This window comes from Galeopterus variegatus, unplaced genomic scaffold, assembly GCF_000696425.1.
Source record: "Galeopterus variegatus unplaced genomic scaffold, G_variegatus-3.0.2 Scaffold3399, whole genome shotgun sequence".
Taxonomy (NCBI): domain Eukaryota; kingdom Metazoa; phylum Chordata; class Mammalia; order Dermoptera; family Cynocephalidae; genus Galeopterus; species Galeopterus variegatus.
In genome coordinates, this window is record NW_007729510.1 from 66718 (window position 1) to 81727 (window position 15010).

Consider the following 15010-nt stretch of genomic DNA (forward strand, 5'->3'; position numbering starts at 1 on the left):
CTGAGGAAGAATCCACTTTACTACAACTTAGCTCCCAGCTTCACTAGAAGGAAAAAGAATGCAGAATTGTTTGTAAAGCCATTTAACAAAATAATTTAAATAAGAGCTTTTTAAAAAATATCTATAAAAAATTTAAAGATCTGGAATTGAATAACAGTTTGGTTATAATAAATGAAAATGAATATTTTATGTAAAACAGGGATTTTTAAATCTGCCTTTGAAAAAGCATCAACTATGCCTTCTTGGATGAGAAACAAGAGAAGTGCCAGGTAGTGGCAGCCTGTAGGTGGGCATGAGCTACAGTCTGCTCTAAATTCCTGGCACAGTGGGTACTCAGGAGAACAAAAGGTTGAGAAGTATGCAACAAACCTAAGCATAATATTTTTATAAAAGGTTTATTTTCATATTTTTTATAAAAATACATCAATAAATAACTACTCTATTCCAAGACACAGAAAAACATTGCATAATTATTACTACACAAGGCATTATGCCTTACAAGGAAGACATAAAATGTCCATGGGATAATTAAAACATTGTAGTTTTTAAAGCTTCAACATCAGAAATGTTGTAAAATACAATATACTGTAAAATTGTTTCAATAAATAACAACAGACATTCTTCTAAACAGTTCCACTTTCCCCTGCCTTAGCGATCACCTGACTATCTGCCTGGGTCCCCACTATGTATCCGCAGCCTCTGTCACAGTGTCTGGCTTGGTGTGGTCTCTCCTCACCCAAAATATTAGTATAATGAATGAAGACTATTTAAAACCCATCATCTCCAATTTAAAAGATAGTCAGGACTGAACTATATTTGATTTAACATAAAAACATCCTTTTAAAATTACAATACGGTGAATTACCAAACACATCCATATGTCCATATCTTTAAATATCAGAAAGAATATAAACAAGCTTTGAAAATAAATAAATAAATACATATGTAAATAAATAAATAGAAGGACTCTCATAAGAAGCAGTCGAACACATTAAACACATTCCATGTGTCCCCAGGAGCCATCTGTTTCTCTTCCACTTTGATTCTTCTAAGACAGAACCTCCTTCAGGAATAGTAACCTGGAAACCTCCTCCTTCTCTCTAGGTCACTTGGTGTCACCCCTGTGAAGAAAAAACGGTTGCTGTTAGCAGGTACTCAGGAAACTGACTGCACAGCCCTCTTCTCCTGCCTTAGATTTCTGATGTTCTAGGGTTTTCCAAATATGGTACTACCTGTACCAGTGCTGTTCTGGCAGCAAAAAATACCAGGCTTCTGGACGCTGTTTAGTTAGAAATTTTGGACCTGCGGTCACCACTGTGTTATTTGCTCCAAACAGCCGAAATGATATCACACTGGATGAAAACTGTACATGCATGACTTGACTTAAATTCATAGTAAACCTCATGAAGTACCTACTATTATTTTCCCATTTATTGAGACTCGGGATAATAAGAGCTAGAACCTAGACTTGACCTCAGGGATTCACTGCAAAGTTCTTGCTCTTCACGAGGAAGGCTCAGAGACCCAGGGGGCCTCAAACCAGGGTGCTACTTTTTAGGTTTGAAGCCCCTGAGGGACCGAAGTAAAAGTTACTCCTTAATTGATAGAGGCATTTTAGCATCATTAGCCAAATCTACGTCATTTTTCAGGAACACACATTTACCCCCACTCATTCGAATAGGGGTTTGGCGTGGGGCGGAGGACACTAGAAACAAATTTAATTGTGAAAATAATAATGACTTTTTTCAGTCATTCAGCTAAACCCTGGGTTTCTCTGATCTAATAATCTTCAGGGTACAGATGCCAGCATGTGTGACCAAGGACTCCAGTCACGTGTGTAGACAGAAACCATAACTCACTTGTTTAGCAACTTGTCGATGATTTTCTTAACCATGGGGGCTGTGGGGTTGAGACAGGCTTCCTGCCCATTCTTGAGAGTGGCTCTGCAGAGAGAAGGGAGGGTCCCCGTGAGGCAGGAGGTCGGGCAGGGGATCGGGGTCGGGGACAGCCGGAGGGTCGGGGCGACTGGACTCTGGGGGAGCAGCAGCACCTCGGGGCGGGACTCACATGACTTCGGTCTGGTCGCAGTGGGGTCCCGGGGACGTCACCTTCACACTTTGGATGTTCTTGAGGTGGACGCCCTGCAGGGCCTGGAAGCACTGGCAGCGCAGTTCACTGAGCACGGGCGCCGCTGTCGGGAGAAGAGACTCGGTTAGCGGGGCTGTCCCCAGATGGGCGCCCACCAGAGCCCTGACCCGCCGCCGCGATCCCAGGCGGGAAAGGCCGGAGCCCCCGGGCCAGGGAAATTCCCGCAGCTCCAGGTCGTTCTCTGAGTCAGGAACGAGGGCGCCGGCCCCGCCCCTGGGTTCCGACCCGCCTCGCCTCCTGCGTTAAGTCCCGGGACACTGCGACTCGGGGACATTCGCTTTCTGTCCCAGACCCTTAGAGTGGCAGTTAGTCATTGGTGGCGCTGGAGTTCGGCCTGGGAGGGGGACCGGGGTCGCCCAGTGACTCCCCTCACCCATCCCCAGTGTATGAAGTGGTGTCACTGGTAGAGATTTAGGCATCTTAATGTTAGATATCAGGATTGGAGGAACTAAGGAGGTGCGGGAGACCTGCTTTTCCATTTGTTATATACACATCTTTTGGCTGAAATTTTAGTAATGTCTCCATAAACACACCGTATTAAAATACATCTGTCATCTCAGATTACACATAAGAACGTTTGCCTTGTTCCTGGTATTTAACAAGCACAAACCAGTTACATTTTGTGTCATGTCTTTACACAGGGATCAGGGATGAGCACTGTCAAGAGTTTAATTCAGTGTGTAATTTAGAACAGTGTTGTAATCCTACAGCTTCCTTCCTCTGTGAAATACTGTAACTAGACTGAATTTTGGTTTATGAAGGTGTCGATAATCCATGAAATAAGGACTTGGTTGTCGTCCTGGAGTTGCTGGGGGGGTGGGGGGGGGGGGCGGCGGGTCTGTCCAAGCACCAAAAAGGACAAAAAAGCTGATGCCTAGTGTAAGTAGCACCCTTTGCGCATACAAGCAGCAAAAAGGTGTGTTCCTGTAAGTTATACAAGTGGTAGATCGCAAATCTCATCCCATCTCCTTGTTTTATGGATGCAAATTTCATTTCCGTGTTATATGAACTTTCTTGCCTCCAGTGATTTGATTTCCCCTCGAGAGAACTAATGGTCGCGTTGTGCTTTTACTGTTTTCTTTTTTTTTTTTTAATTTTTATTTTATTTTGTCAGTATACAATGTGGTTGATTATTGTGGCCCATTACCAAACCTCCCTCCCTCCTAACAATGTCCTTTCTGTTTGCTTGTCCTATCAACTTCAAGGAACCGTAATTGTTGTGTCTTCTTCCCTCCCCCCATCCCCCAGTTTATTTGTGTATTTATTTGTTTATTTTTAGCTCCCACAAATAAGTGAGAATGTGTGGTATTTCTCTTTCTGTGCCTGACTAGCCCAAATGTCCATCATCAGATGAGTGGATAAGAAAAATGTGGTATATCTACACAGTGGAATACTACTCTGCTATAAAAAAGAATGAAATACTGCCATTTGCAACAACATGGATGGACCTAGAGAGAATTATACTAAATGCTTTTACTGTTTTCTAATAAGACATTGCAAGCTGTTAAGTGGAGCTGTTGTCATTCAGCTGCTCATTTTTCACTCTCGGTTTTAATGTCCTTTGTCAGAGTACAGGGAGGTTTCAGACTATTTATTTTTTATTTTTATTATTTTTTTAATGATGGCTTTTATTTTGCTTATTTAATTTTTGCGACTGGTCAGGAGGTCTAGGTGTGTTTCTGGAGGCAGAACTGTGAGAGGTGTGGGCACAGCTTGTGGGAAGGTGGGGGGAGGGCAGCAGGAGGAGGGGGCGGATGCTGCAGAGGGGCAGAGCTGCACCTGCACCTGAGGGCCAGCGCAGGAACCGCCACTCCACCAACTGCCGGTACATGACATCGAACCTGTCAGTGCCTTTGTAAAATGGAGATATGAGGGCACTTCAAAAAGTTCACGGAAAGATAGCTGTTACCTTTTAATTCTATCTTTCCACAAACTTTTTGAGTACCCTTGTAAAGTAGTGTCTACCTCAAGATGTTATAATGAAAGAATGTGTTAACATTTGTAAAACAGTGGTACATATTAAATACTATGAATACACTTTTGAAATGCAATAGAAATTGTGCTTTTCGTATTACCTGAGGATAAAAATTCTTGTACACAGAGAAAATAATTTTTGCAAAGCAGAACAAAATAAAAATCCTCTAATAAAAAATTTTTGTAATAGTCTTTTTTCTTAAGAGAAAACAATGAGTTTTTTTGTTGTCTAATTTAATTTGGGGGGTACTTTGGAACTATAGTTTTAGCAATTTAAGCTAAAAAATGGAGTAAAAATAAAGATGCTCCATGCAGATTATTAGAAAAGACTTACAAAGAACTAGATTCCGGTCTTTACATTGTGTGTTTGTACCCACTGACCATCAGTAGAGCCCTGTGAACAAAAACAGGGAATTTAAAGAACAATGAAATTTTTAAAAAGAGTACAAAATGAAAGATCACCTAAAAAGTTTATAAAATATATGACTAAATCATCAAAAATAGAGAATTTGCATCAATACTACTGTTGCTATGCCTATTCTTCTGGGATTCTTAGTTGGAAATAATTTTTTATTGTTGAAAATACTGTTTTCTAGAAATAATCAGTGACTCAGAAATGTAATAGCTATTCCTTAAAAGTTAAAAATATAGTTTCACTTTTCTGATTATAGATGTATACCTGTATACCTGCTTATTGCAGAAAAATTATAAAGGGAAGAAAAGATGAGGAGATTGTTCATTAAGCTCTTTAAACTTTAGTCCCAAAACCAAACTTAAGCAGATGTTGGCTTCTTCAACATTCCTAGCAAATGACACATTTTATGTTTTTATAAGATGCCGACTAAACATAAGGTGTTATAATAAATAACTCTTTGATGTAATAGCAAAGTTGGAAGTCCTTAACACATTTATAAAACCCACTTAATATTCTCACCTGCCCCAGGAAGTAGTTATCAGGTCTTCCCACACATTACAATTTATAAGGAAATTGAAGGGTAGGGAATTAAGCAACTTGTCCAAAGTCTCACAGTTAATAAAATTCAGAATTGCGCTGCAGGCAATATGGCTTTAAGCACTACGCAATAAAAAGTTGTGTTTTTGTTTTGTTTTGTTTTAATATTTGTTATTCTCATGATTAAATAATTTAACTTCAGTTTTCCCAAAGCTTAAAAACAGCAAACTGCTCAAAAGTCTCCAGTGTATTATTTCACTAACAGCATGGATTTTCTTTTGTGGCATTAATATGATATACTTAAATTTCATAAAATCTATACCTACTTATGTGTCTGTCTGCTTTTTGAAATCAAAGTACTTCACTTCCCAAATCAGGTCAGTAGAAATGAATACTCTTTCCTGGGATCTTCCTAGAAGAAGTAGGCATGTTGGTTGGCTTATTTGCTGAAATGAGGATCGCAGTTTTCTGCTGACCCAATTTGGGCACCTTATCAGTAATAACTGAATACTTTGCCTTTAGCATTAACAGGAGGCTCTCCAGACCTTTATTTACCTTATAACTTAAAAAAGCAAAGTATTTTCTGTGATGATTTCCAGATCCAACCCAAAGTATTGGCATAAGCAAATACTCAGGGCAAATAGAGCATCAAAAAATGTATGGTAGTAGCCAAAATGATGAAGCATTTCAAGAAGCAGCCTCGTATTTGTAGAGTGATCCATAACTTTATGCCCAAAACTTATTTAATACATATCAGTTGCTTACAAAAGGAAGTACAAAAGGAAGTTATTTCTCCTTGTTTAATATATCAGTTTTCATAATTCAATCTCTAAACCTTGTATTTACTTTTCAAAAAATTAAAAAGCAGTGATGTTCTCCTGAAATAATCTTATTCTTACTTGTCTAACTACCTGAGCTGAATGACAGGTTTACATGCCCACACTTTAAACTCATGCCAACACCAATCTTAAAGGAATAGAGCCATAACTAAAATTAAAGAATTGGTTTCTAAATTCTACTTTAAGCTGATGTATTTATTGTGTCTTGCAGATTTGACTGGCACTATCAAATATATCTTTAAAATCCAGAGTTGCTGCTGTATCCTAAGCACCGACGGAGCAGCAGGAATGGGCAGGTGATGTGGTGCTGCTCTACCCACGCTTGCTTTGGGGAATTGTACCCTTACAACTGCCAACTCCATTTTGATGCAATTACTGCTTCTAGTATTGTGACTATGACTTTGAGGGGAAAACGAAGATGTCTGAATGTGGCATTAAATCCCTACACCCATCCACTTGGGCAGTCCAGACCATTTTGAGTGTCAATGTCATCTACCCAGTTTAGTCTCTAGAACATTTGTCATTTCTGCCTGATTTGCACCTCATCCCCCTTTTTCTGACAACAGAACCCTGGTTTTCCTTTGGAAAGCATCTCTCCTTCCTCCCAGCCTAGGTGGTTCAGGTAGGGTGACTTCACCCAAACTTCCAGGAGTGAGCTGATGACCCAAAGTAGCATATGCCATATTAAGCCAATTTGAGTTACGTTTTTTTTTTTTTTTTTTTTTTTTTTTTTTTTTTTTTTTTTTTTTTTTTTTTTTTTTTTTTTTTTTTTTTTTTTTTTTTTTTTTTTTTTTTTTTTTTTTTTTTTTTTTTTTTTTTTTTTTTTTTTTTTTTTTTTTTTTTTTTTTTTTTTTTTTTTTTTTTTTTTTTTTTTTTTTTTTTTTTTTTTTTTTTTTTTTTTTTTTTTTTTTTTTTTTTTTTTTTTTTTTTTTTTTTTTTTTTTTTTTTTTTTTTTTTTTTTTTTTTTTTTTTTTTTTTTTTTTTTTTTTTTTTTTTTTTTTTTTTTTTTTTTTTTTTTTTTTTTTTTTTTTTTTTTTTTTTTTTTTTTTTTTTTTTTTTTTTTTTTTTTTTTTTTTTTTTTTTTTTTTTTTTTTTTTTTTTTTTTTTTTTTTTTTTTTTTTTTTTTTTTTTTTTTTTTTTTTTTTTTTTTTTACTGGCTCCACTTACTGCTAGAGTTATCTTTCTACGTGAATTTCATTTCTTTCTTTCTCTATTTCTTTCAGCATTTTCACAGCATTTATAATATGAGAATAAAATTAGGTCCTGTGGATACAAGGGGGATTAAGACAGACTTTGTTGCTCTCTAAATCTCAAAGCAGTAGGGAAGATGAAAGTAAAAACAGAAGATTTTACAAAATCCGTGGGAAATGCTGCCCAAGGAATTAGAAGTGAGGAGGAGCACCTCATGCAGCTCGTATGGAGAGGATTTGTGAGGGGTGTCAGAGAAGTTTTCCTGAAAGAGGTGGTCACCTATATGAGCTTTAAAGGATGAAAAGTTTTCCAAGCAAATGGAGGATCACTGAGAGGTGAAAAACATATCAAAAGGAGAGGACCAAGTAAGCCTGAAAGGCGTGGAAGTTGGAAAGGGCATGGAAGTTCTAGAAGCAGCAAACAACTCCTTGCAGCTGGAATTTATCCTGTGAGCAGGGAAAGGGGAGCAACTGAGACAGGAGGGGGCAAGAGGGTTCCCACATGAGAGGCCGTTTGCCTTAGGATCTGCTTTTCACTCAGCTTGGATGTTACCTGCTCTGGGAAGCCTCCTTGTGCATCTTCTGGTGTTTTCTTGGCCCTTGTGCAGAGGTCACTCTGTGACCTTTACTGGCTATCAACCATGGGGAATGTGGGAAGGTTGGGGTAACTTACAGGTTAAAGGCATGTGCAGAAAATGAGGGATTGGTGGATATTAAATTCAAAAGATGCATACAACATACAAGGGACTATGACTGGTTTTGCAAAAGATGAATAACGGATAAAGCCAAAACTCCAAACATGCACTTCTTTGATATTTAGCCTGCATACTTCTTTCTGCAAGTCTTTTCTGCTAGTCTTTCTGCTAGTCTTTTCTTCTATTCCTGTAATAAAGACATCCTCCCGATGACTTGAACACCATAATTACTCAAATTCACTTCAATTAACACTGAGCACCATCTAATAGCTTACATTTGGACATTATTCCAAGACTTTTTAAAAAAATAGATTTTAATATGAACTTTGTGTTTCCATTTTTTTAAGATTTTTTTTTTAAATTTTTGTGGAAGTAGTGTTGAGTAATTAAATTACACGATAGTCATCTGATATTACCCAAGAGATACAAAAATGCCAAAATTACAAATGAATATGTCAGAAAAAAATTCTAGGAAATGAGGAAGTATCTCCATGGAAACATTTTTATTGTGCTAGATGTTTATATTGGACATGAAAACAGCAGGATGATTCTGGTATTATGAATACAAAATTTAGGAAGTTGAGAGATGAGTTGTCAACCACAGTGAATATATCACTCACAATGTGTGGATACACTTTTCAACAAAGAAAATTACAAAACATCATTAAAAAAAATTCAATGATCAGAAAATGTTTTCTGTAACATTTCAACATTTAGAAATTTGTTGATATATTCTTTATGGCCCATATATAACCTCTTTTAGAAAATATTCTCTGTACAGAGGAAAAATAAGTTCGATTTATGTAATTGCTGGGTGAAGTGTCTATATTTGTCACTCAGGCCAAGTTGCTTGATTATGTTACTTAATTCTTCTATACTGTACTAATTTTTTTCTGCTTTTTCTATTAAGTATTTAAAGTGTTTGTTAGAATCTTTAACTACGATTATAGATTTGTTTATTACTTTTTTTGGTCTGTCCATTTTGCTTTATATATTTTGATAATATGTTATCAAGTTCATAAAATTTTTAGATTGTTTCAGCTTTTGTAGAATTTCCCCCTTTCTGTTTTGTGTCAGCCTTCTTAATCTCTAAGCCTAATTTTTCCTTAAGACTTAATATATTAATTGGGCCTTCACTAATATATCAATTATTAATAAATGTAATAATAATTTATACTAACAATGCATTACTAGGTATTAACAAGTTATTAATATATTCACATCAGGTTTCTTTTAGTTTTTGCATGGTATAACACTTTCAATTATTTTAAGTTCAAGCTATCCAGAGACCAGTATTTAGTGTGTCTCTTTTAAGCAGCATAGATGTATGTCTTATTTATACATTCTGATAATCTTTGACTTTTAACTACAGTGTTTATTCCATTTAAATTTACTGTAATTCTTAATATAGTTGTATTTGTCTACCCTCTTGCTATTCTATTTGCCTATCTTTTTAAGAATAAACCTTTTAATGTGGAATAATTTTAGATTTACAAAAATTTTGTGTAGCTACTTTATAGAGTTCCTGTATCTGACCTTTTGCTCAGTGTCTGCTAATGTTGACATCTTATGTGAATGTAGTACATTTGTGAAAACTAATAAATTGACAATGGTAAATTGCTGTATTTGTTTTGTACTGCTTATAACAGAATACTCAGGTCTGGGCAATTTATAAAGAACAGAAATTTATTTCTTACAGTTCCAGAGGCTGGGAAGTCCAAGGTCCAGGGTCCTGCATCTGGCAAGGGCCTTCTTGCTGCATCATTCCACAGCAGAAGGCAGAAGGGCAAGAGAGTGCACATGTTCACGCATGTATTTATGAGAGAGAGAGAGAGAGAAGAGAAAAGAGAAAGGGGCTGAACTCATCCTTTTATCAGGAACCCACTCCCATAATAAGAGCATTAATCCATTCACGAGGGAAGAGCCATCATTACCTAATCACCTCTTAAAGGTCTCACTGCTCAACACTGTTGCATTGGGGATTAAGTTTCCAATACATAAACTTTGGGAAACACATTCAAACTATAGCAATTGCTATTAACTAAACTCTAGTCTTTATTCAGATTTCACCAATTTTCCATTATTGTTCTTTTTCAATTCCATGATCCAATCCAGCATACCACGTTGCCTCTAGTCCTCATGTCTCCTTTGCTTCCTCTGATCTGTGTCAGTTTCTTAGTATTGTCTTGTTTTTCATTACCTTGACAGTTTTGGAGAATATTTGTTACATATTTTGTGAAATGTCTCTTAATTTGTATTTTTTATGGTCTTTTTCTCATGATAATCCTGAGGTTATGGGATTTTGTGGAAGACCATAAATAGAGTTGAAGTGCCGTTCCCATCACATTGCATCAGGGAGTGCATGACACTCACATGCCGTAACTGGTGATTGGAACCTTCATCACTTGGTTGAGGTGTGTCTGCCAAATTTCTCCACCGTAATGCTTTTATTATTATTTTTTCCTGGTCCCTTCTTTGGAAGCAAGTCACTAAGTCCAGCCTACACTGTTGTGAGGAAGGAAATTAAGCCTCACTAACAGGAAGGGAAAGATGGTGCTCATATTATTAGGAGTTGTTCTTTAAGAAAGATTTGTCCCTTCTCTTCTTGTCCCATCTGTTGTTTTATTGTTTATTCCTTCATTTCTGTCATCTTTGGTTTCATTCAGGTATTTTCGTTTATTCCATTTTATCTCCTCAGATTTTCATTTCAAAATTTTGCATTTTCCTTTTTAGTGGTTTTCTTAGAAATTACAATATATGTTCTTGAACATAATTTCTTCAACTTAATACTTTCTCTAACAACTGAAGAAACGTGTTATATTCTAAATCCATTGATCTTCCTACATGTCCTTTGAGCTATTTTTTGTCATATATTTGACTTTACAGAATGATCTTATCTAATGATGATAGTTCATCATTATTATTGTAATTTTAAATGGTACAAATCTTTTGAGTTCTTAGAAAAATCCACTGTTCCACCTTTTCCTCTCAACCTCATTAAAAGGGAAAGAATTGTATAATAGTCTGAAACACCACTTACCAAAAGCATTTAATAGGAGCCCTTGTTAAAATATTTATTAAAATGTAACAGTTTGTAAAGAACTAATTTTGAGTGACAAATTGGTCAGTGTAAAAGACAGCAATATTTTATATAAAACTAGAATTATCAAGGTGGCTGAAGTGGAAGGGAAATGTGTTTTGTAAGAGCATCAACTATTCATTTTTGAGTGAGAGAAATATAAGGAAATGCCAGCCAGAAGCAGGCACAGAGTTAAATATAACCTGCAGTCTAACTGTACACCACCTTGGGCACCGAGTAGGAACTAAAGGTCAAGAAAAACAAAACAAAATATAACATTATTTATTTTGTAAAACTTTTATTTTCATGTCATTTGTAAAAATGTAACAGTTATTGTAACTTCTTTGTTCCAAGACAAAGAGAAATATTGCATAATGAACATTAAACAAGGCATTATGCCTTACAAGCAAGACATAAAATGTCAAAGGGAAACTTCAACATAAAAATGTTGACCACATAATGTGAAATAATTTCAATAAATAACAACTGCCATTCCTTTTTAAAAAGTACAAAAATAGATGTGCACACACATTTGCTTACGCTACTGGCTGACACTTGATGGTCTCCCAATAAATATTTGTTTAATGAAATATTTAAAGCGCATCATCTTCACTTAAATAATAATCAGGATTAAGCTACATTTGATGAAACACATTCACAACTTTAAATACTAACATGTAAAATATTAAAATACAAGCTTGGAAAAAATAAATAAATATATACATAAATAAATAGAACTCTCATAAGAAATAGTCAAACACATTAAACCCTTTTCAGCTGCAGCCAGAAGCCAGCTGCTCACTTTTTCACGTTCAGCTCCCATAAGGGCAGGGACAGTCCTGCAGGAACCGCCACCAATGGGCATCTTACTTCTCTCCAGGTCAGTTGCTGCTGCCCCTAGGATGAGAAGAGGGTTACTGTTACAGGTGCTAGGAAGACCTGCTTTTCCCTTACCCTGGCGCCTGAGGCTGGAGGGATTTCTGCAAGCAGACTCTTGTCCAGCTCTGCATCCAGGGAAGCTGTGGCTGTACCCACTGCCCTGTACAGCAGAGAACTTGGTCTCCCGAATGCTTTTTATTGAGGAAAAATGGGGTGGTGGACACAATCATATTATTGGATTGAAGGAAGCAAAACATATTACTCACTGATTGTCACATTGGACTAAACATATACATTAATGACTTCACTTAAGCCACAAATAACCCTATGAAAAAGCTCCTGTTATCTACTCCATTTTGCTGAGCCTCAAAGAGATTAAATACCATTCAGAGGGATCCTGGGCTTGAACTCAAGGGGTCTCTCTGCAAAGTTCCTGCTCTTCACGAGGAAGGCTCAGAGACCCAGGGGGCCTCAAACCAGGGTGCTACTTTGTAAGTTTGAAGCCCCCGAGGGACCGAAGTAAAAGTCACTCCTTAATTGATAGAGGCATTTTAGCATCATTAGCCAAATCTACGTCATTTTTCAGGAACACACATTTACCCCCACTCATTCGAATAGGGGTTTGGCGTGGGGCGGAGGACACTAGAAACAAATTTAATTGTGAAAATAATAATGACTTTTTTCAGTCATTCATCTAAACCCTGGGTTTCTCTGATCTAATCTTCAGGGGGCAGATGCCAGCATGTGTGACCAAGGACTCCAGTCACGTGTGTAGACCGAAACCATAACTCACTGGTTTAGCATCTTGTCGATGATTTTCTTAACCATGGGGGCTGTGGGGTTGAGACAGGCTTCCTGCCCATTCTTGAGAGTGGCTCTGCAGAGAGAAGGGAGGGTCCCAGTGAGGCAGGAGGTCGGGCAGGGGGTCGGGGTCGGGGACAGCCGGAGGGTCGGGGCGACTGGACTCTGGGGGAGCAGCAGCACCTCGGGGCGGGACTCACATGACTTCGGTCTGGTCGCAGTGGGGTCCCGGGGACGTCACCTTCACACTTTGGATGTTCTTGAGGTGGACGCCCTGCAGGGCCTGGAAGCACTGGCAGCGCAGTTCACCGAGCACGGGCGCCGCTGTCGGGAGAAGAGACTCGGTTAGCGGGACTGTCCCTAGATGGGCGCCCCCCAGAGCCCTGCCCCGCCGCTGGGATCCCAGGACGCCGGGTCCCACCTGTGGAGGGGCGGCCGGCGGCGACCAGGAGCAGGAGCAGCAGCGCCGCCCGGAGGAGCCGGGGAGCGCAGGAGGCAGCGGGGGTGGCGGCGCGGGCCATGGGGCTGGGCACGAGGTCGGGCGGCGGAGCCTGCAGGGAGAGCTGGCGGGGAGGTGGCTGCGGTGCGGGCGCTGTGGCTCCCCCACGTCGGCGAGCCCCTTTTATGCACGGTTAGGGCGGGAAAGGCCGGAGCCCCCGGGCCAGGGAAATTCCCGCAGCTCCAGGTCGTTCTCTGAGTCAGGAACGAGGGCGCCGGCCCCGCCCCTGGGTTCCGACCCGCCTCGCCTCCTGCGTTAAGTCCCGGGACACTGCGACTCGGGGACATTCGCTTTCTGTCCCAGACCCTTAGAGTGGCAGTTAGTCATTGGTGGCGCTGGAGTTCGGCCTGGGAGGGGGACCGGGGTCGCCCAGTGACTCCCCTCACCCATCCCCAGTGTATGAAGTGGTGTCACTGGTAGAGATTTAGGCATCTTAATGTTAGATATCAGGATTGGAGGAACTAAGGAGGTGCGGGAGACCTGCTTTTCCATTTGTTATATACACATCTTTTGGCTGAAATTTTAGTAATGTCTCCATAAACACACCGTATTAAAATACATCTGTCATCTCAGATTACACATAAGAACGTTTGCCTTGTTCCTGGTATTTAACAAGCACAAACCAGTTACATTTTGTGTCATGTCTTTACACAGGGATCAGGGATGAGCACTGTAGACGCGTGTGGGGACTGCACCACGTCTTCACTGGAGAGAGTTACTTCTCAGAAAGACACTTCAGTTGTTGAGACTGGAAGGGTTAAGGCGAGAATGGCAGCCTCCTTATGTTTCTCTTTCCCTTGGGTTCTGCAGATTTTATTTATGGTGAATTAAATGCACCCTTTAAAAATCCTCTTTCACCCTCAAATTACACATAAGAACGTTTGTCTTCGTTCCTGGTGTTTTGTGATTTGAAATAAAGCACGCTTGGGTTGGGCGGGTGGGTTAATTCACAGGTAAATTCAGTGCTTATTTTAGGATACAGTGCTGTAATTTCCCATCTTTCCTGTCTTTGAAATTCTAGAACTTCTCAAACTCTAGTAATTCCAGGAGTATCACGTTTTCGTTATACGGGAGGCTGTGTTTTGATTGATGAAAGTCACTGGAGAGCTGTGAGGGGTCCTGTTGGGCTCAGGAGGTCCACTTTTTCTAATAGTGCCTGGGGACACAAAAGGTCTTAGACCCCAGAAAGCCATTATCTAGTGTGACTCTGTTTACTTCGCTAAGTGCAAACAGATGTGTCTTTGTGAACAACGTATGTAAATACTAGATTACTAGTATAATTCTATTTCCACACCATGTGAGTTTACCTGCATCCTGGGATTGATTCTCTTGAGAAACAACTATCAACATACTTTTAGTTCTACAAAAATGTCAATAAAACATTTCCAAATCTGTTTAGCTGATGACTTATCACTGGGTAATTGACTTTTTACCATCACTTTCAATGGTCACCCCCCCCCCCCCTTTTAAACTAAACTGTAGACAGAGTGGATGCAGAACTCAGAGATATGGGAAATATTCTGCCGCTGCCATGAGAAGGGCTGGTAAACAGCAGCTGGAGGAAGAAGCCGGTCTGTCTGAGGAATAGGGTGTTTCCTGGGTGCAGAGCTGTAGCCATAGCTTGGTAAGCCTGTCAGGTCTAAAGTCTCAGCTACACCACTACTTGCTGCATGACCATTGGCAATTTACCTATTAACATCTCTTTGCTCATATTTCTCCTCTGAAAAAGAGAGCTAATGATAGTGCCTGCTTCATAGGTTTGTTAGGAATATTAAATGTGTTAACATTTGTAAAACCTCAGCACATATTTAGTGTTGTATAAACATTTGTTAAATAAAAGTAGTGTTTTACTACTTTACTGTATGGAGTCACTGTTTGTGCCCCCCCCCCCCCCACCCTTTTTTTTTTAACCCCAAACTCCCCATGGTGATTTTTTTGGGGGGGGGGGGGGGGG

The 15010-nt window shown here is 39.1% G+C and overlaps 1 protein-coding gene across 2 annotated transcripts; it reads right to left on the reverse strand.

Annotated features, from left to right (window-relative positions):
• Positions 1-379: 379 nt before the first annotated feature.
• Positions 380-13143, reverse strand: LOC103600597 (growth-regulated protein homolog gamma-like). 2 transcript variants are annotated; one of them, XM_008584887.1, is made up of 4 exons: positions 12979-13143; positions 12758-12881; positions 12550-12633; positions 380-1121 (listed from the first exon to the last, which is right to left on the reverse strand). In XM_008584887.1, the coding sequence occupies exons 1-4, from the start codon at positions 13076-13078 to the stop codon at positions 1106-1108; spliced, it is 324 nt and encodes a 107-aa protein (XP_008583109.1). In that variant the 5' UTR covers positions 13079-13143; the 3' UTR covers positions 380-1105. The 2 variants fall into 2 exon arrangements, with proteins under 2 accessions (XP_008583109.1, XP_008583108.1); XM_008584886.1 differs by lacking the exon at positions 380-1121 and adding an exon at positions 11156-11774.
• Positions 13144-15010: the final 1867 nt, after the last annotated feature.

Coding starts and splice junctions, on each gene's coding strand:
- LOC103600597 (XM_008584887.1), bottom strand. CDS start 13,078: ATGGCCCGCGCCGCCACCCCCGCTGCCTCCTGCGCTCCCCGGCTCCTC. Junction 12,882..12,978: donor CGCCGGCCGCCCCTCCACAG/GTGGGACCCGGC, acceptor TTCTCCCGACAG/CGGCGCCCGTGCTCGGTGAA. Junction 12,634..12,757: donor TGCGACCAGACCGAAGTCAT/GTGAGTCCCGCC, acceptor TTCTCTCTGCAG/AGCCACTCTCAAGAATGGGC.